The sequence below is a fragment of the Macaca fascicularis genome, chromosome 16, assembly GCF_037993035.2.
Source record: "Macaca fascicularis isolate 582-1 chromosome 16, T2T-MFA8v1.1".
Lineage (NCBI taxonomy): Eukaryota > Metazoa > Chordata > Mammalia > Primates > Cercopithecidae > Macaca > Macaca fascicularis.
The window spans coordinates 55,674,265-55,696,158 of NC_088390.1; the positions used below are offsets into that span (position 1 = coordinate 55,674,265).

The window sequence follows — 21,894 nt, forward strand, 5'->3', positions numbered from 1 at the left end:
CCAGAACTTTACTGACAAGTTATAAACCAATTAACAAATTATTAACAAATTATTAGTATAGACTTAAGCAGAGGAGTTTCTTGTGTCCTTCCCAGAGAGTTTCTAAAACGAAACCCTATCTCTCGCTACTTGGTCTGGACATGGAGTCACTAAATGGGATAAAGACTCAATGAATAAGGATTTCCATGAATGGGGTGGTGCTTACAAAATGGCAAAGTCTAGTTTGTAAATCATGTTACTAGTTGGGATGTACAGTATTTTATTTTTCACCTAAGCCCTTGTCGTTCACTAGATAACTTTCTACTTCACCAGGGCTGGAAGTCAGGGGTTTAGGATTCACTTGTGGGCTATGCCACAGGTATGTCACATGCCCTGTCATTTTGGTTTCTGTGTATAACAGGAATTGGACTAGACTCTAAAATATCATTTCCCCTGAGATTGGGGATGACCTAGCCATCTTAGGGCATGTTTTGACTTCATTATGAAAAAATTGAAGGTGTAAATTATAATTAACACTAGTTTTACTACCACAGTTTTTCTGTGAAGTAAGGTTAAGGTGAAAATGTCCTGTGAGAGAATGACAGAAAACTTTGTGACAGAAGAGGAGCAGATAAGGGGATTTGCCAGTGATTGTAAAGTTATGGCCCTTCTTTGTTGGTGTGTTACACATTTCTCACTGTGAGAGACCTGTGGTGAGTGAGGTTATAAATAATCTAATGGATTTTCTAGGAATGATGCACCTAGAAAAATGTACAAGTTCTTAAAAAGAAGTATTTGTACATATTCTTGATTTATCACAATCTCATGGAGATCGACAAATAAATGAAATAATAGAACTTCAAGTATTGTTAAAGCAAGGAAAGCTAAAGAGTAGTAAGGAAGGGCACTTATTTTAGGGTGTGAGAGAAAGCCTCTGGAAGATGACTTGCATCCTGGCATGGGGATGTGCAGGTGCATGGGAAGGTCTGGAGGAGTACGTGTTGAGGAAGATGAGATGGCAAATGCGAAGGCCCTGACGTGGGGAAGAACTTCATTATGTTTATATGGTGGTTTTCTCTTCATTGCACTCAGACTTTCAGTCCTACTTACTGCCCCAACGTGCCTTCTGTCAAGGGTGCCAAAAGAATCCATCTTTCCAAATCTAATGGAAAATTCTCAGTCCTCATCTTACCTTTTAGCAGCATTTATATATTTGAATATATTCAGCTTCTTGAAATACTTCCTTCAGTTTGCTTCCAGGATTCCCCCTGGCAAACACACACAGATTTTCTTCACCATTCCTTCTCCATTGCTGGTTTCTCTTCTGCTTTTGGACCTCTAAATGTTGAGGTACTCCTCAGCCCTTCTCTACTTAATCTGGGTAGATCAGATTCCATGTCTGTAAATGTCATCTGTGCATCAGTGTTCACAGATTTGAATCTCCAACTCATATCCCTTCCATGGACTCTAGACCTCTGCATCTAATCGCTTTTCTTTATAGTTTCCTCACATATATATGCTTTACCTTGCCTAGATTACCACCAGTAGAAATACCCTCATTCAAGGCCAGTCCAAATATCACAGTTTACATGTAGTCTCACTAACACACTAGAGACTAACACCCTATTGATTGTCCTCAAATCGAATTTAGAGATCAGTTCAAGAAGAAAGCAGAGAAGTTATGTATTGCTTTATTAACAGGAATTTCATACCTGGAGACTTCTAGTGAAATTGATAAAAAGAAACTCCTTATGTTAAATGATCAAAGCTGTTCTGTTAAAAAGTGTATTATAAAAGTGCTACAGGCTGGACATGGTGACTCATGCCTGTAGTCTGAGTACTTTGGGAGGCCAAGGCAGGAGGATCACTTGAGTCCAGGAGTACAAAACCAGCCTGGGCAACATAGTGGGACTCCATCTCTTTTCCTTTTTTTAAAAAAAATGTTTATATATACACACACACACACACTATATATATATATATTTTTTTTGTTTGTTTGTTTGTTTGTTTGTTTGTTTTGAGATGGAGTCTAGCTTCATCCCCCAGGCTGGAGTGCAGTGGTGCAATCTTGGCTTATGCAACCTCTGCCTCCTGGGTTCAAGTGATTCTCCTGCTTCAGCCTCCCAAGTAGCTGGGATTACAGATGGGCACCACCATGCCTGGCTAATTTTTGTATTTTTAGTAGACGTGGGGTTTTGCCATGTTGGCCAGGCTGGTCTCGAACTCTTGACCTCAAGTGATCTGCCTGCCTTAGCCTCCCAAAGTCCTGGGATTACAGGTGTGAGCCTCCGCGCCCGGCCTGTGTTTTATGTATTTTAAACATTTATTCCTCCGGTGTCAAGCGACTCTGTCTCTACAAAATATTTAAAAATTAGCTAGGCATGGTGGTGTGCACCTTTAGTCCCTGCTACTCAGGAGGAACAGGCAGGAAGATCAACTTGAACCTGGGAGGCTGAGGCTATAGAGAGCCGTGATCATGCTACTGCACTCCAGCCTGGGTGACAGAGTAAGTCCTTGTCTCAAGAAAAATAATTAATAATAATAATGATGGGCTAAGGCTGAGAGTGGACAAAATGTTAAGGTGAGACAGTTAATCTTACTGAATTATGTTCACAAAGAAGCTACAAATAAAGAAGGAATTGGAGAAGAAAAGGCCAAGTATAACCAAGACAATCCTGAAGAACGATAAGTACAAGAACTTGAGCTACCGGGTATTAAGATTTACTATAAAGCTTAATTATTAAGGTGGTATAGTATTGCTTCATCTTCCCTTTCTCTTTCCTTTCTGCACAATTCAGTTCTAAAGCCACCAGGCAGGGCAGAGGAAGGTAAGGCTTTCCATGGTGCTTAGGAGCAGGGGTGGGGTTGTTATAACCTAAGCAAAGTTAGGAGGGTAATCCATATGGGGTAGCCTGCTGTAAAGAGTCAGGGCCCCAGCAGCATTAAGGACATCCCTGCAGGATGGCAGCCAGGCTTGGGGGTACAAGACCCTAAGCAGGATGATGAGAGCCTCCCCAAGGAGAAGTGCCAGGTATAGGGTGTCAGACCCTGAGCAGGTGAGGAAGGCAGCATCTGTGTGTGGTAGGGGGAGACGGGGCTGGAGTGGAGAAGAAAGAAGATGCATGGGGAAAGAAGGGCATTAGTGGAGGGCTGTAGTGGCAGAGAAGAGAGACCGTAAGAGACATGAGCCCTGAAAGACAAGGCACAAGGGAGTTTTAGAATGGAAGAAGATGTCAGCAGGGTCAGCGGGTGTGGGGAAGTCACATAGAATGAGGACTGAATTTGTAAATGTATAGGTGTAGATTTGAGCAGTTTAAGTTGTAGGGCCAGTAACAGGAGTAACTGTAAATCGTAAAAAGAGGAAATAACATGTATAGACTACCCAAAATGGTGATTGTGGTGGGAGGAGAGAAAAAGGATAACTTGAGGTAGAGATTAGCAGAGCAGAGGGAAAAGTATAGAATGGGAGAGACTGGGTTGTTGGTATGCTTACAAGAAGGGTTCAACAGAAAGAAAAGTGAAAGACAAGGGAGTGAAGAAAGATAATTGATACATCAGAATCCTAGAAGGGCAGAGGGGAAGGGATCACATATCCCAGCTACAACTCAGATCTCCCTCGTTGCTGGGACAGCTTCAGTTTTTCCTAGACTTTTGCTGTATTATTTGCAGTTACAAATCATAGTGTGGTAAATAACCAACCAAGGCCTACAAAGCAGCATGAAAATTATATGGCTGGCATACAGCATGCACACACACATATGCATGTGTATACATATGTGCTCCAAAAAAGTATTTTTTTCTTTGAAGAGCATCCTTGGTTGTTGATTATTAGTAGAATGTGACCTTTAGATCTGAGAAAAGCAATTTTAACTAAACCAATTGGATGGACACCTACTTGTGAAAATTTCAGAGAGTTCTCATAAAATCACATGACTTGTAATACTTTAGTAAACTGCTGTGAGAAGCTCTTGTTAGCAGAGTTTGGTATGTAAAGCCAGTCAATGTGTGCTGCATTCTTCAGGGGATGTGCTTAGCATGCAGAACAGGAAATGTCTAAACAGAGCCAGCATTCTTGTTGAGAGAATTTTCCATCCTCCTCCATTTGTGGTTAAGTTCTGAAATTATTCCTATTTGTTTAGTTTCCACAAGCTTTAATCTCTATAGTAGTTAAATCATATCTATTGTTATTTACAATTCCTATTATAAAATGCATGTGTAATTTAAAAAGTTAAAGCTCACAGTTTTAAGTAACTTCTTTGAAGTAATTTTAGACTTACAGAAAAGTTGCAAAAATAGTACAGCGTTCCATATACCCTTCACCCAGCATCCCCTGACATTAACCATAATACAGTCATCGAAGCTATGAAATTAACATTGGTACAATACTGTTAGGTAAACCTGTATTCAAGTTTTACCAGTTTTTCCACTAATATCCTTTTTCCCTTCCAGAATCCAGCCCAGGATCCTACATTGCTTTTTTTAAAGAAAATTTTTATTACAGACAGTGCCTCACTAGGTTGCCCAGATTGGTCTCGAACTCCTGGCCTGAGGTGATCCTGCTGTCTCAGCCTGCCAAAGTGCAGGGCTTATAGGCATAAGCTACCACACCTGGCTTCCACATTGCGTTTACACATTATGTCTCCCCAGTCTTCCCAGCGTGTAACAGTTCCTCAGTCTTGTCTTGTCTTTCAGGACCTTGAGATTTTTGAAGAGTACTGGTTAGTTGTTTTGTAGAGTGTCTCTCCATTTGGGCTTCTCTGATTTCTCATTATTAGATTGAGGTTATGTATTTTTGGTGAGAATACAACAGAATCTAGCGTCTTGGTGTAGATATACTTTGAGACTATGTAGATATCCTGTTTCTGTTCAAACTTTCATTCACTGATTTTAGCATCCACAGTGGATTTTGCCTACAACAATTATTAGTAAAATATTGCTAATAGTTATTTTCTGTTTTCTTCATTCTACATTTATTAATTGGAATTCTTCTATCAGGGAGAGTTGTCTTCTTCCCCCCTTCCCTCCATTCCAGTTTGGATTCAATGGAGATTGTATATATGTGTGTATATACACACACACACACATACATACATATACACACATATATGTATATATTTTATTCTGTGAGCTATGCAAACCTATCATTTCTTTGGGTTCTCAAATTATTCTAGCTTTGAACATTGAGAGCTCTTGCAGGATGGCTCCTGTGCTCTTTTGGCATACCCCATCCTTTTTGAGTGCTTTCTTCCTTATTGGCACCATAAGATGTTCCAAGCTGTTTTATTTTCCCTGCCCCACTCTTAAAAATTAGACTACTTCTCAGAGGAACTCTGGCACATTTTTTGGGAGAAAGGTATTTAGGAACCAAGATCTAGGCACTATTCATTCTTTTATTTCTGGTTTGGGCTTTTCCATTAGTTTATACCTCCTTTATAGAATTTTGTATTAGTGTTCATACTAGGGTAAAATAAAAGTAGAGTTTTAAGAAAAAATGGATTATGTGTTATAATATTTCATATTGTTTTTGCTTTTGACAGTGGATAAGGAATTTGTTCTATAAACTCAATTTTTGCTTATAAGCTTTTTTCCCTCACATATATCTTCACGTGATAACTTTAGGAACCACCCATAGGTGACTGTTAGGATTCGAAGGAAAAGAAGGGTAAAGATTTTATTGTGTTGTTTGTTGACCAAGATGCCTATTATGTATGTTGAGACTGGAAACTGGTAAAAATGTAAATAAGCAGTGCTTTCAAAATGATGGTGTTTAAATATTGTATTTTAAATGTGACTTCATCTGAGGTAATTGGCACTTAGGTATTTATTAATACTTATGTTTAGGCTGGGTGTGGTGGCTCACGCCTGTAATCCCAGCACTCTGGGAGGCCAAGGCAGGTGGATCATCTGAGGTCAGGAGTTCGAGACCAGCGTGGCCAACATGGCGAAACCCTGTCTCTAATAAAAATACAAAAATTAGCTGGGCATGGTGGCACACGCCTCTAGTCCCAGCTACTCAGGAGGCTGAGGAAGAAGAATCACTTGAACCCAGGAGGCAGAGGTTGCAGTGAGCCAAGATCGTGCCACTGCACTCCAGCCTGGGTGACAGAGCGAGATTCCATCTCCAAAAAAAAAAAAAAAAAAACTTATGTTTACTTTTTAAACAAACTTTTAGAATAGAAGAAGTTGTTTAACATATTTTCTACTGAAAAAATTACCTTTTTCACTTAAAAAAATTTATTGATGCTCACTGCATTAGGCACAATGCCATGTACTAGAAATGTTGTTAAGGTGCTCAGAGGTCCAAATATTTTCTAAAACAGGCCTTTATATTTCTTTTAAAAAGTTATTTTAGGCCAGGCGCGGTGGCTCACGCCTGTAGTCCCTGCACTTTGGGAGGCCGAGGCGTGCGGATCATGAGGTCAGGAGATTGAGACCATCCTGGCTAACATGGTGAAACCCCGTCTCCACTAAAAATACAAAAATTAGCCGGGCATGGCCGCGGGCGCCTGTAGTCCCAGCTACTCAGGAGGCTGAGGCAGGAGAATGGTGTGAACCCAGGAGGTGGAAGTTGCAGTAGGCCGAGATTATCCAGCCTGGGCGACAGAGTGAGACTCTGTCTCAACAAAAGAGAAAAAAAGAAAATAGTTATTTTACTACTCAGGAGGCTGAGGTGAGAAAACTGCTTGAAGCCAGGAGTTCCAGGTTGCAGTGCACTATAGTGGTGCCTGTGAATAGCCATGGCATTCCAGCGTGGGCAATATAGCAAGATCCTGTGTCTAAAAAATTTATATTAATTCAGTTTCACAATTTTTAGTAATACTGAATAATATAGAGTAGGAATGGGAAATTTCTTCAACCCTAAATTTCATTTTTCCCCCGTCATTGTAAATAGTTGATGAATCCTTGGCCTTTTCCTTTACAGGTGCACATAGATATAATGTCTTTTTAAGATAAGTGGGTTTATAAGTATTTTCCTGCTGCTTGATTTTTTTTTTTTCATTTAATGACATATCTTGACGATCTTTCTATTTTATATAGAGAGAGCTACCCAAGTTTTTACCTGGTTTTTGATGAAGGGAATGATTAAAGATTATGAGAATCCAGAATCAGAGATCATATAAATAAACATTAAGTGCTCTTACCACCAAAAACAAGTATGACGTGCTAGATGTGTTTATTGGCTTGAATGTGGTGATTGTTTCACAATATGTATTTTAAAAATCACCTTAACTGCATACTGTATTTGTCAGTTATATCTTAATAAAGCTAGGGGGAATAAAACCACGTCTATTAAAGAAGAGGCAGTCTGGTTTCCTATAAAGTGAATCATGCCTTGCTAATCTGTGTATTTTTTATTTTTTATCTTGTTGAGATGGAGTTTTGCTCTTGTTGCCCAGGCTGTAGTGCAACGGTGTGATCTTGGCTCACTGCAACCTCCACCTCCTGGGTTCAAGCGATTCTCCTGCCTCAGCCTCCAGAGCAGCTGGGATTACAGGCGCCCACTACCACGCCTGGCTAGTTTTGTATTTTTAGTAGAGACGAGTTTTCTCCATGCTGGTCAGGCTGGTCTTGGACTCCCGACCTCAGGTGATCCACCTGCCTTGGCTTTCCAAAGTGCTGGGATTACAGGTGTGAGCCACTGCGGCCAGCCTAATCTGTGTATTTTTAAGGGCATAACTGAGAGCTAGCAGCATTTCAAGAAGACTTTGATGAATTTCCAGACCAAGAGTATTTAAAACTGTTGCTTTGTATTTAAGAGAAACACATCCATCTCATAGAGGGAAAATGTATAGATGGAAATAAAGAATATGAATAAATAGATTTTTATGAAAAAGGATTTGGGACTGGGCACGTGGCTCATGCCTGTAATCCTAGCACTTTGGGAGGCCAAGGAAGGTGGATCACTTGAGCTCAGGATTTCGAGACCGGCCTGGGCAACAAGGCGTGACCAAATCTCTACTAAAAATACAACAATTTATCTAGGCATGGTGGGGTACACCTGTAGTCCCAGCTACTTGGGAGGCTGAGGTGGGAGAATCACCTGAACCCTGCGAAGTTGAGGCTGCAGTGAGCCGTGATCGTGTCCCTGCACTCCAGCCTGGACGACAGGAGTGAGACCCTATCTCAAAAAAAAAGAAAAAGGATTTGGATTTTGGTGATCTTTTGATCATTAGTGTTATCTAACTAATTCAGAAATGATCGAAGGAGGTGTGATAAACATTTCTGAGTATGCTGCACTGGAATATTGGTATGTTAAATAGTCAAAGGGACTGGACTGGAATAAACATCAAGAAGATTTCATAAGGTAGTGGAAGTAGAAAAAAAAGGTTAAATAATGAGCTGCATGTCGATAAGACATTGATCCAAGTGGTGGCTTCTGAACCATGATATTACTTCAACTAGAGTGTTAAAGTCAGCTTAAGTCAAAAGAAAACAAAGCCTCCAAGCCCTCATTTTAAACACAGTAGATAATAGATGAATCTTGTATCCTGGGAGATAGTACAAGCCAAAGATACAGCTATGTTAAAACCTAGTAAACACGTAATTTTTTTCTCTTTTATAATCTTCCCTCTTCCTAGGTCAGCAATAGTCCTGAACCTCAGAAGGCTGTAGAACAGGAGGTGAGAATGGTGCTTCTTAACATTTTGCAAAAAGTACACTAAAGTGATTAACTATTGATTACTTCCTCAACTGCTATTCTCAATACATCAGATGCTCAGTTTGGAAGACTATTGTTGTAATTCACTGAAATATAAAACTATTTCCACTATAGTGGTTGTCAGGGCTTTACTGTAATCTGTAATTTATTCCTTCCCCAAAGTAAGCATTTTTAAATAAAGGAAAGAAAATATAAGTAAATTCTGTGAAATTCAACCTGTTCCCATTTATCCAGCTCTATGTAATGGTATACTTTCCAGAAATACCTTCCTCAGGGCATAATGTTTATAACTTGTATGTGTCCTGGATGTGGCCTAGTGTGTCATCTTACCGTGGACTGCTTCCTTAGTTTGATAGAGTTCTTCATCTCCAGTCAGGGCACCATCCAGCTTTATTCATCAAACATCTGTTAAGAGCCTACTACAGACCAGGCGCGGTGGCTCATGCCTGAAATCCCAAACACTCTGGGCGACCGAGGCAGGTGGATCACTTGATCAGGAGTTCAAGACCAGCCTGGCCAATATGATGAAACCTTGTCTCTACTAAAAATACAAAAATTAGCCGAGCGTGGTGGCAGACGCCTGTAATCCCAGCTACTCAGGAGGCTGAGGCAAGAGAATTGCTTGAACCAAGGAGGTGGAGGTTGCAGTGAGCTAAGGTGGTGCCACTGCCCTCCAGCCTGGGCAACACAGCGAGACTCCATCTCAAAAAAAAAAAAGAAAGAAAAATAGCCTGCTACGTGTCAGGCTTGATATGCTGGGCACTGGGGATAACAAGATATCTGTGACTTTCTCTTACGTGCTAGGTCAGGGGTTGACCTGGGTTCATGGAAGCCCTCTAGCATCAACAGTGCAAAAGTATCCTGTTACTTCGAAATATACTCAGTGTTAGGACATTCATACCTTTCCTTTAATAATTTGAATTCTCTTGAAGCTACCATTCTATTTACACTTAGATGGATTTGACCGAAATGTGAGTATCTAGAGTTAAGGTTTTTAGTGTTTCCTTTGGGTCACAGACTCTTAGGAACCAAATTATTTGAAACTCTCCAGAAGAATGCATGTACGCACCATTTTGTAACTTTTTTATGTCACATAGCTGTAAATAAAAAGAATTTTAAGAACCAATGCTTTAGAGACTTACTTTTACTTGGGGAGAAAGAAATGTAGGTCTAAAATTATAATTGTGTTGATAGTGAGGGATCCTATGTGGGGCTAGTTGCTTGTTTGTAATTTTGTCTTTATTTTCATTTTGCTTAAAATCCTCAAATATAAGAGACAGACTTACATAGCAGAGTTGCTTGCCTTTATATAGCTTATTTCAGAAGTTAGGCTACTCAGGAAAACACTACATTGGCATGTAGTGTCTATAAGTTGAACCAAATGGGATAATTTGTTTTTTCTAGTTGTAAACATCGTTTATAGTCTGTTAGAAAATAGTTATGCTGCAAAGCCAGATAATACATGATATATATATTCTATATAGCACTAAACACATGGTGCATTTGGTAAATGGAACAAATGAAAATATTTTGAAGAGCTTATAGATTTTTAGCCTTATATCTAAAACCCATAAGAAAAGGGCACAAAGACTAGATTGCTTTTACTGCAGTATCTCAAGTAAAACTAAAAGTAATGACATTTATTTTGTGTGTGTGGTAAAAACACGTAAAAATTACCATCTTATGAGCTCTGATGTGGTCTCTACAGGGAGAAAAAAAATGACCATTTTAACCATTTTTAAGTTATAGTTCGATAGTGTAAGCATATAGTTCAATAGTGTTATGTATATTCATATTATTGTAAAACAGCACCAGAGCTTTTTCATCTTGCAAATCTAAAACTCTACACTTATTAAATAATAACTTCCTTTCCAACTCCTCTGGCCCCTGGAAACTACCATTTTACTTTCTGTTTCTATTAATTCTATGTCACATATTAAATACTGCACATAATAGAATCATGTAGTATTTGTCTTTTTGAGGCTGGCTTATTTCATTTAGCGTAATGTCCTCAAGGTTCATTCATGTTATAGCATGTGACAGAATTCCCTTCCTTTTTAAGGCTGAGTAGTATTTGATTGTATGTGTACATCACGTTTTGTTTATTTATTTGTTAATAGACATTTGGGTTGGTTTCACCTTATGGCTGTTATGAATAATTCTTTTATGAATATATACCCGGAAGTGAGATTGCTGGACAATATGGTAGTTCTATTTTTAATGTTTTTAGCAACTTTCTTACTGTTTTCCAGAGTGGTTGCATCATTTTACAATCCTACCCACTATGCACAAATGTCTAATGTGTTCATATCCTCTTTTTCTTGATAGTAGTCATCCTGATGGGGGCCAGGTGATGATAACTTATTGTGGTTTTGATTTGCATTTCTCCAATAATTAGTGGTGTTGATCATCATTGTATATGCTTCTTGGCCATTTGTGTTACATCTTTTGTTTTTCAAAGCACAATTTAAATATGCACGGACATGCCATTGTTTTATATGTACTTCCAAATCTTGTACTAGCTTTTTGTGAACATTCTCTAGTGACATGTACACCTACGATGTGGCAGTTCCCTAAAGGCTCTAAAGGGGGAAATGGGGCTATAAAATAAGTATGTTAGAAAGAGACTTGACAACTGTGTAAGTCTCCATGTTTGACACCACTCATGCCATTGAAAAAGATATCTTAATGATGTCAGACAATAGGATTTGATAGGCCAGTGGTCATTTGCAGTCAAGAGTATTAGCCAAAACAGCACAACCTGGCATGTGACCTGTAAAGTCTAATGTAAAATAGGAATTTGCAGTCTCAAGAAGCCACAGATTGAGTGTGAAGTAATAGCATGCAACTCCCCTGGAACTTTATGTTGAATGATTCGTAATAAATGCTTTTCAGTTAGGACCTCTTAAGAATTTTCCCTTGTTTGCATGCATAGTCATGTGTCATTTAACAACAGAGATACATTCTGAGAAATGCGTAGTTAGGTGATTTTGTTGTAGGAACATCACAGAGTGAATTTACACAAACCTAGACGGTATAGCTTACTACACACCTAAACTATATTGTATGGCCTGTTGCTCTTAGGCTGCAACCTGTACAGCACGTACTGAATACTGTAGGCAGTTGTAACACAATGGTAAGTATTTTGTGTACCTAAACATAGAAAACATACAATAAAAAAAATATGAAATATTTAAAATGGTTTACCTCTATAGGGCACTTACTATGGATGGAGTTTGCAGGACTGCAAATTGCTCTTGGTGAGTCAGTGAGTGAGCAGTGAGTGAATATGAAAGCCTAGAGCATTACTGGACATTATTGCAGACTTTATAAAATGCTGTCCACTTAAACTATACTACATTAATTTTTTTCTTCAATAATAAATTAACCTTAGCTTACTATAACTTATTTACTTTATAAACTTTAAAAATTCTTTTTACCATTTTGACTTTTTTGTAATAATGTTTAGCTTAAAACACAAACACATTGTATAGCTCTATGAAAATATTTTCTTTATGTCTTTATTCTGTAAGCTTTTGTCTATTTATTTATTTTTTGCTTTTTAAACTTTTCTGTCAAAAACCAAAACACACACATATTATTAGCCTTGGCCTACACGAGGTCAGGATCATCAATGTCAGTATCTTCCACCTCCACATCTTGTCCCACTGGAAAATTTTCAGGGGCAGTGACACACACGGAGCTGTCACCTCCTGTGATGACAATGCCTTCTTCTAGGTTACTTCTGCAGCACCCACCTGAGGCTGTTTTATAGTTAACTTTATTATTATTTTTAAGTAGAAGGAGAAGTATACTTTAAAATAACAATGAAAATTGTAGTACATACATAAACCAGTAACATAATTGTTTATCAAGTATTATGTATGGTATAGAATTGTATATACTATACTTTTATACACCTGGCAGTGTAGTAGTTTTGTTAACACCCTGGGATATTATGGCAGTTGCAACATCACTGGGCAACATGAATTTTTCAGCTTCATTTTAATCTCATGGGACCACCACCATATATGCTGTATGCTGTCTATTATTGACCAAAACGTCATTATGCAGATATGGTACATGATTGTATTATCTTGTGAGCGTACTGTTGACCAAAAGTATATTTTAATTTTTAACACGTTGATGATTTTTTTTTTTTTTTTTTTTTTTGGAAAAAAGGTTTTGCTCTGTTGCCCAGGCTGGGTGCAGTGGTATGATCTTGGCTCACTGCAACCTCCACCCCCTTCTGGATGCAAGTGATTCTCGTGCCTCAGCTGCCCAGGTAGCTGGGACTATGGGCATATGCCACTATGCCCAGCTAATTTTTGTATTTTTAGTAGAGACGAGGATTCACCATGTTGGCCAGGCTGATCTCGAACCTCTGGCCTCAAGTGATCCCTTGGCCTACCAAAGGGCTGTGATTACACACATGAGCCACTGTGCTTAGCCTCATTCTATCTTTAGTTGGAGGCAGTTAGTGAGGTATAATACAAGAATATTGTACCACTGGCCAAATGCTGTGTCCGATTTCCCATCTAAGTGCTTTTCTGCTAATCTTAGAAAGTTGATGTCACCACTGCCTGGGATACCAAGAAGAAAGGCCTCTTTCAAAAATGGTTTCCCGGCTGGGCACAGTGGCTCACATCTGTAAACCCAGCACTTTGGGAGGCTGAGGCAGGTGGATCACCTGAGGTCGGGAGTTCGAGACCAGCCTGACCAACATGGAGAAACCCTGTCTCTATTAAAAGTACAAAATTAGCTGGGCGTGGTGGTGCGTGCCTGTAATCCCAGCTACTCGGGAGGCTGAAGCTCACTTGAACCCAGAAGGCAGAGGTTGTGGTGAGTCGAGATTGCGCCATTGCACTACAGCCTGGGCAACGAGCGAAACTCCATCTCAAAAAAAAAAGAAAAGAAAAAGAAAATGGCTCACCCCCTAAAATCAGAGCTTTTCCCTTCTCAGCTCTCATGCTGTATCTCTGGGATCTAGTTGTCAGAAGTATGGCCCACACAGTGAGCTATTTTAAAGAGTGTAAAATATTTTTATATGGTAAATATAAAAGGGAAGTAAGTTACGTAGAAGCAAATTTCATGTTATTTGGATAGCCTAGGATAAATTTAAAACGTAATTTTCTTCTAAGTAGATCCTGATTAACCACTTCCTTGTAGCCTGAAACCTTGGGATTGCTGAGGTATCAGGCCCGTTTCCTGTTTTAGGTTCAGCTCTCTCCTGGTTATTTTCTTTCTTTTTGTTTTTTTCTTTTCACCCCATGATATCTAGACTGTCTCCTGGTTATTTTATTGCATGACCCCAGATCCACAAGTGAATTTGGAAAGTGGGCCTTTGCTATACTTTTTATGTTGTGAACTTTTAAATTACTAAGTACAATTTTTTCTAAGGTGAAAATAACCTGCCTTTTGTGGGGAGTGGGAGACTGCAATAATAAGGAGGAAGAAGAAATAATTTCTCTGTATTTAAGAGGTAAATGACAATTCCAAGATTGACCTCAAATTATTTATTTTTGACACAGTTTCAAAGGCATATCACTTGCTCGTATAGATGAACTCAGTATTCTCTAGGGCTTTCTGAATCCGTAGTCTTAATCGGTTTTAAGTGTTTTCATCAACACTGTTTATCAGAAATACAAACTGTTTATTTTATATTTTTAAATGTGTGTTACGTTTGAAACCTTTAAAGAATGGGAATTCATGTACATGATAACATGGGCTCAATCTCAGTTCACTGCAGCCTCTGCCTTCTGGATTCAAGCAATTCTTATGCCTTAGCCTTCCTCGTAGCTGGGACTACAGGCGTGCACCACCATGCTGGGCTAATTTTTGGCATTTTTAGTAGAGACAGTGTTTCACCAGGTTTCCCAGGCTGTTCTCAAACTCGTGGGCTCAGGTGATATGCCCACCTCAATCTCTCAAAGTGCTGGGATTACGGGCATGAGCCGACCATGCACAGCCAAATACTACTTATGTTTTAATAGAGTATATATCAAAGCAAAGACAATGCAAATGGTGCTCAGAGGGACTTGTAGTTGTTTGCACTATCAGCCTCTTTGGCTCCAGAGGTATTAAATACTGTCAGTTTTTTTTTTTTGTTTTTTTTTTTTTTATACTGTCAGTCTTTTTGACTCAACTGCAAACAAATGAATTTGCTGGAATTAGTAGGTTTCTATCACATACTTTTATATTGGGTGCCAGTTACCAGTTAAAGAAAATAGTTAGCAATTTTTTTTTTTTTTTTTTTGAGACGGAGTCTTGCCCTTTCATCAGGCTGGAGTACAGTGGCGCAATCTTGACTCACTGCAACCTCCGCCTCCTGGGTTCAAGTGATTCTCCTGCCTCTCAGCCTCCCGAGTACCTGGGATTACAGGCATGTGTCACCATGCCTGGCTAATTTTTTTATTTTTAGTAGAGACAGGGCTTCCACGTGTTGGCCAAGCTGGTCTGGAACTCCTGACCTCAACTAATCCACCCGTCTTGGCCTCCCAAAGTGCTGGGATTACAGGCGTGAGCCACTGCACCTGGCTAATTTTTTTTTTTTTTTTTTTTTTTTTTGAGATGAAGTCTCGCTCTGTTGCCCAAACCGGAGTTCAGTGGTGCAATCTCAGCTCACTGAAACCTCTGCCTCACGGGTTCAAGCGATTCTCCTGCCTCAGCCCTTTTTATTGTGTTGTAGTAAGAACATTTAATATGAGATCTACCTTCTAAAAATTTTAAATGTACAATACATTATTACTGTTTTATGTGGTGGGATCTTGCTGTGTTGCCCAGGCCATTCAAGCACTTCTTGTGCCTCAGCCTCCAAAGTAGCTGGGATTACAGGCATGCCTGAAGTATGCAAGTAAGAAGTACTCTTTTTTTTTTTGAGACGGAGTCTTACTCTTGTCACCCAGGCTGGAGTGCAATGGTGCAATCTTGGCTCACTGCGATCTCTGCCTCCTGGGTTCAAGTGATTCTCCTGCCTCAGCCTCCCCAATAGCTGGGATTACAGACGTGTGCCACCAGGCCCAGCTAATTTTTGTATGTTTAGTAGAGAAGGGGTTTCTCCATGTTGGCCAGGCTGGTCTCGAACTCCTGACCTCAGGTGATCTGCCTGCCTGGGCCTCCCAAAGTGTTGGGATTTTAGGCATGAGCCACCAAGCCTGGCTGCTAATGCCTTTCATATCTTATTTTCAAATTTGCCATTTAGAAAAATCGGCCGGGCACAATGGCTCACGCCTGTAATCCAAGCACTTTGGGAGGCCAAGACCAGCGGATCACTTGAGGCCAGGTGTTTGAGACCAGCCTAGGCAGTGTGGCAAAACCCCATCTCTACCAAAAATACAAAAAATTAGTGGGGCATGGTGACACACGCCTATAATCATAGGTGCTCAGGGGACTGAGGCATGAGAATGGCTTGAGCCTGGGAGGTGGAGGTTGCAGTGAGCTGAGATTATGCCACTGCACTCCAGCCTGGGTGACAGAGTGGGGCTCTGTCTTAGAAAAAAAGAGAAAAATCTCTTGTATGTCTGGAAAAATACGATTTACTTAAATATTTCCCAGTTATTTGCAGAGGAGCTAGAGAGATTATTTATTGATAATCGGTGACTCTTTATTACCTTTTAAAAAAAATTATAACTTTCTCCAGACAAGTTTATTTCTTAACCCATTTTTAAAGTACTTTAGAATAAATTACTCAATTAAAATTTCTTCCAAATTACTTTTATTTGTAGGTTGAACTTTCTGATGTTAGCCAGGGTGGATCTAAAGCTACCACTTCAGCATCAATAGCTAAATTGATGTGGCAATAATTCCTACTGATACTCCCTTAAGGGAATTATATATATATAATATATAATGTATAATTAAAATATTATAAATATAAATTATAAAAAATATAATTAGGCCGGGCGCGGTGGCTCAAGCCTGTAATCCCAGCACTTTGGGAGGCCGAGACGGGCGGATCACGAGGTCAGGAGATCGAGACCATCCTGGCTAACACGGTGAAACCCCGTCTCTACTAAGAAATACAAAAAACTAGCCGGGCGAGGTGGCGGGCGCCTGTAGTCCCAGCTACTCGGGAGGCTGAGGCCGGAGAATGGCGTGAACCCGGGAGGCGGAGCTTGCAGTGAGCTGAGATCCGGCCACTGCACTCCAGCCTGGGCTACAGAGCGAGACTCCGTCTCAAAAAAAAAAAAAAAAAAAATATATATATATATATATATATAATTATGTATTTATAATTGTACGAATAGTTACTATTATAATAGTTAATATTTTAAATTCTTAATATGTGTGAAATACATTGCTAAGCCATAATGTAGAATAACTTAATAAGAATCTTAAGAAGTAGATACTATTATCTCTATTGTACAGATTATAAAACAAAGGTTTAGAAAGGATACATAACTTACCGAAGGTCATACATTTAGTGAATGATAAATTCACTTAATTTACCCTAATCATTATTATTATTATCATTTTTTTTTTTTTTTTGAGACAGAGTTTTGCTCTTGTTGCCCAGGCTGGAGTGCAATGGTGCGATCTGGGCTCACCACAACCTCTTCCTCCTGGGTTCAGGCAGTTCTCCCACCTCAGTCTCCCGAGTAGCTGAAATTGCAGGCCTGTGCTGCCACGCCCGACTAATTTTTTGTATTTTTAGTAGAGACAGGGTTTCTCCATGTTGGTGAGGCTGGTCTTGAACTCCTGACCTCAGGAGATCCGCCTGCCTCGGCCTTCCAAAGTGCTGGGATTACAGATATGAGCCACTGCACCCGGCCTATTATTATTATTATTATTATTATCATAATTAGTGGTGGTGGCTGTAAACTTTTTGTCAGTTTCTCTTTTCTTAAAACCTGGGTGCTCCAAAAGAACTGCTTCATTCTTGATAGCCACTGGACAGTTGTTTATAATTATTTTGGAGCTGCAAACCCCTTTGAATATCTGATAAAAGCTATAATTCTTTTCCCAGAAAAATACATTGTACACAAATTTTTGCATACAATTTCAATTTGCATATACCTCTTGAAACCTATCTGTAGATCCTATAATAGTAATCAAATTTCAGTGAGTATGTAACTCACCTGGATTGCTTGTTAAAATATAGATGACCTATTCTCACTGCCCAAAGTTTGGTGCATTAAGTCTGGAGTTGGACTTAGACTCTGTCTACTCCTCTCTACTCCCTCCTCTTTTCTTTTTTTTCAAAAAGATAGGGTCTTGTTGGGCTTAAGGCAACCTCCCACCTCAGCTGGAATTACAGGCATGTGCATGGCTGGAATCTGCCCCCTCTCCCTGCTTTTTTTTTTTTTTTTTTGAGATGGAGTCTAGCTCTGTCGCTGAGACAGGAGTGCAGTGGCGTGATCTTGGCTCACTGCAACCTCTGCCTCCCGGATTCAAGCGATTCTCCTGCCTCAGCCTCCCAAGTAGCTGGGATTACAGGTGCCTGCCACCACGCCCGGCTAATTTTTGTATTTTTAGTAGAGACTGGGTTTCACCTGTGTTGGCCAGGCTGTCTCAAACTCCTGACCTCGTGATTCGCCCCCCTCAGCCTCCCGCAGTGCTGGTATTACAGGTGTGAGCCACTGCATTTTAACAAGCACTTTAAGCACTTCACATGCTTTAGATGCAGGATATTTTAATACCACACTTTACAAAGATACCCTGAGATTAAGAATTTGCTTATTCTACTTCTGTTTTAGAGCAGCTATTACAGACCATATGTTCTAAATGTTCTAAAGTAGGTCTTTATTACCAAGTGATTGTACAATATTGCAATTGCCATTAAGAATGATGTTGACATTAATGTATAGTTTTATTGCTAATAATTCTTCTATTTTCAAATTTTCTGTTTAGAAAAATCTCATCTGAAAAAATACAATTTACTTAAATATTTCCCAATTATTTGCGGAGGGTCTAGAGAGAGTACTTATTGGTAATCAGTGGCTCTTTATTGCCTTTATTTTGGACCACAAAACAATAGAACTTTCTTTGGTAGATTTATTTCTTAACCCATTTAATGTGGTTTAGAGTAAATTCATCATTTAAAATTTTATTTTAAATTATTTTTATTTGTAGGATGAGCTTTCTGATGTTAGCCAAGGCGGATCTAAAGCTACCACTCCAGCATCAACAGCTAATTCAGATGTGGCAACAATTCCTACTGATACTCCCTTAAAGGAAGAAAATGAAGGATTTGTGAAGGTTACAGATGCGCCAAATAAATCAGAGATAAGCAAACACATTGAAGTACAGGTAGCCCAAGAAACTAGAAATGTATCTACTGGTGAGTGACCCTAGTTCTTTACTTACTAGGAAAGTATTCAGTAAACCCAGATAATGTGGGTATGAGAAAATATATCTTTGCGGGTGTTGCCTGCTTTGTATTTATAAAATAGGCGGATATAGTTGGCCCTCTGTATCTGTGATTCTGCGTCTGTAGATTGAAAATATTTGGGAAAAAAAAATGATAGCTGTGCCTGTACTAAACATGTACATACTTTCTTCTTACTATCACCTAAACAGTACAGTATGACAATTATTTACATAGCATTTACATTGTATTAGGTATTGTAAGTAATCTAGAGATGATTTAAAGTATATGGGAGGATATTGATAAGTTATATGCAAATAAATGCCATTTTATATAAGGGACCTGAACATCCATAGATTTTGGTATTGTGGTGGGTTCTGGAACCAATCCCCCATGGATACTGAGATAAGACTGTACTTAATTGTATTCAGTGCTTAAAAGAGGTAATGTTTGATTAGTCTTGGAGAGAAACTATTGGGGCCAGGAGTTGGGGGCCAGGAGGTCACAGAGCCTAAAAGACAGGAGGACAGTTCTTTTCTGTCCCCTGTCTTAGTTTAGTCTTTGTCTTTAGTTTCTTTAACTTCCATCTTTTAAATAAGAATGAAAGCAGGGCCTTAGATACCTTGCACTCTGTGTTCCACAAAACACAAAGGAAAACTGTCTCTGGTTGCTTATTAGTTTTTTATATGAACTGTTAACTGAATATATGATATATTGTATAATGCTGTATTTCCTAAAACCTAGTCTTGTACATTTTTTTTTTTTTTTTTTTTTTTTTTGAGACGGAGTCTCGCTGTGTCTCCCAGGCTGGAGTGCAGTGGCGTGATCTCGGCTCACTGCAAGCTCCGCCTCCCGGGTTCACGCCATTCTCCGGCCTCAGCCTCCCAAGTAGCTGAGACTACAGGCGCCCGCCACCACGCCCAGCTAGTTTTTTGTATTTTTAGTAGAGACGGGGTTTCACCATGTTAGCCAGGATAGTCTCGATCTCCTGACCTCGTGATCCACCTGCCTCAGCCTCCCAAAGTGCTGGGATTACAGGCTTGAGCCACCGCACCCGGCCTGTACATTTTTAAAAAATGTTCAAATGATACCTTTACAACTGTAAAAACAACAGGATTTTTATATTGGGGTACTATGTAATATATGTATTGTTTATTTCATCATGTCCTTTTTTAAGGCTCTGCTGAAAATGAAGAGAAGTCAGAAGTTCAAGCAATCATTGAATCTACTCCTGAGCTGGATATGGACAAAGATCTCAGTGGATATAAAGGTTCAAGGTAACATAAATGTCAGATGAAGACATATTCCACCTCCCCACCCCCAACTCCCATGAACGCTGTTCTCCAGTCTCTGACTGGACAAAATGGATTCAGATATTTTGTTGAATAAATGTTAGTGTTATATTCTAATTCCTATTCTTGAAACTGGACACTGTACATGGTTTAAATTTTTTGTTAAATGTTATCTTTGTAGGATCACGAATTAGGTATATGAGCAGGAAGGATGGTGTCTTAGTCTGTTTTGTACTACTATAGCAAAATACCAGAGTGGGTAATTTATATATTTATTTATTTGTTTGTTTGTTTGTTTGTTTTGAGCCTGTTGCCCAGGCTGGAGTGCAATGGCATGATCTCAGCTCACTGCAACCTCCGCCTCTCAGGTTCAAGTGATTCTCCTGCCTCAGCCTCTCTAGTAGCTGGGATTACAGGCATGTGCCACCACGCCTGGCTTATTTTGTATTTTTAGTAGAGGTGGGGTTTCTCCATGTTGGTCAGGCTGGTCTCGAACTCCCGACCTCAGGTGATCTGCCCGCCTCGGCCTTCCAAAGTGCTGGGATTACAGGCGTGAGCTACCATGCCCATCCTTGTTTATTTTTTTTGAGACGGAGTCTTGTTCTGTTGCCCAGGCTGGAATGCAGTGGTGTGATCTCAGCTCACTGCAACCTCTGTCTCCCAGGTTCAAGGGATTCTTCTGCCTCAGTCTCCCAAGTAGCTGGGATTATAGGCACCCACCACCACGCCCAGCTAATTTTTTTTTTTTTTGTATTTTTAGTAGAAACGGGGTTTTGTCATGTTGCCCAGGCTGGTCTCGAACTCCTGAGGTGATCAGCCTGCCTCAGCCTCCCAAAGTGCTGGGATTACAGACGTGAGCCACTGCACCTGGACAATTTATAAAGAACAGAAATTAATTTTCTCACAGTTCTGGAGGCTAGGAAGGCCAAGATCAAGGTGCTGGCAGGGTCAGGTGTCTGGTGAGGGCTGCTCTTTGCTTTCAAGTTGGTGCCTTGTTGCTGCATCCTCTGGAGGGGAGGACCTCTATGTCCTCACATAGCAGGAGGACAAGTGAGCCCTGAACACTGGATAAAGCCTCATTATTTTATAAGGACCCCAATCCTATTTATAAGGGAGAAGCCCTTATGGCCTAATCACCTCTTGAAGGCCCCATCTTAATACTATCACATTGGCAACAGCTGAATTTTATAGGGGACGCGTTCAAACTAGGGGAAAAAAGACAGCCAAGACATATCCCATACTTTCTGTAACTTGAGGAAACCAAGAAGCAGGAGTGAAGGAAGTAACAGAGTGGACATGGCAGGGCTGGCAGCAGTGCTACTTTGAGGGCATGAAACAGACCTTTGGCTATGGAGCATGCTTATTTTAGGGCCAGCAGCAGGGGACTCCAGCCTGCCGGACACTTCAGTCCAGCCCCCTCCTGACTGGGGCTTACTCACAGGATTGCATTGTCCCAGCCACTAACTTGGGGCCAGGGCCCCTCCCCCTAGCACTTACTTTGAGTTTGTGCACGTTTCCTGCTGGGTGGGTTCAGAAGATGATTTCTTTTTTATGTGTACATATGCTAAATAAATGTAATTTAAAAAATCAAACAAAAATGTTTGAATAAACTTTTGTACCTTCCCCCAGATCAGGAAGAGAGAATGTACTTCCATCTT

The 21,894-nt window shown here is 39.9% G+C and overlaps 1 protein-coding gene across 19 annotated transcripts in view; it reads left to right on the plus strand.

Moving 5' to 3' along the window:
* The window catches only part of SPAG9 (sperm associated antigen 9), a 163,488-nt gene that overhangs the window by 84,326 nt on the left and 57,268 nt on the right, over positions 1 to 21,894 (plus strand). For 10 of the 19 annotated variants that reach the window (XM_045375017.2, XM_045375015.3, XM_074019314.1 and 7 more), the window contains 2 exons: positions 18,710 to 18,917; positions 20,122 to 20,221. In XM_045375017.2, the coding sequence (XP_045230952.1) occupies positions 18,710 to 18,917; positions 20,122 to 20,221 (308 nt within the window). Of the gene's footprint in view, positions 1 to 8,558; positions 8,601 to 18,709; positions 18,918 to 20,121; positions 20,222 to 21,894 lie in introns of all 19 variants that reach the window. The other 9 variants (XM_045375014.2, XM_045375009.3, XM_074019315.1 and 6 more) reach the window with 1 other exon arrangement.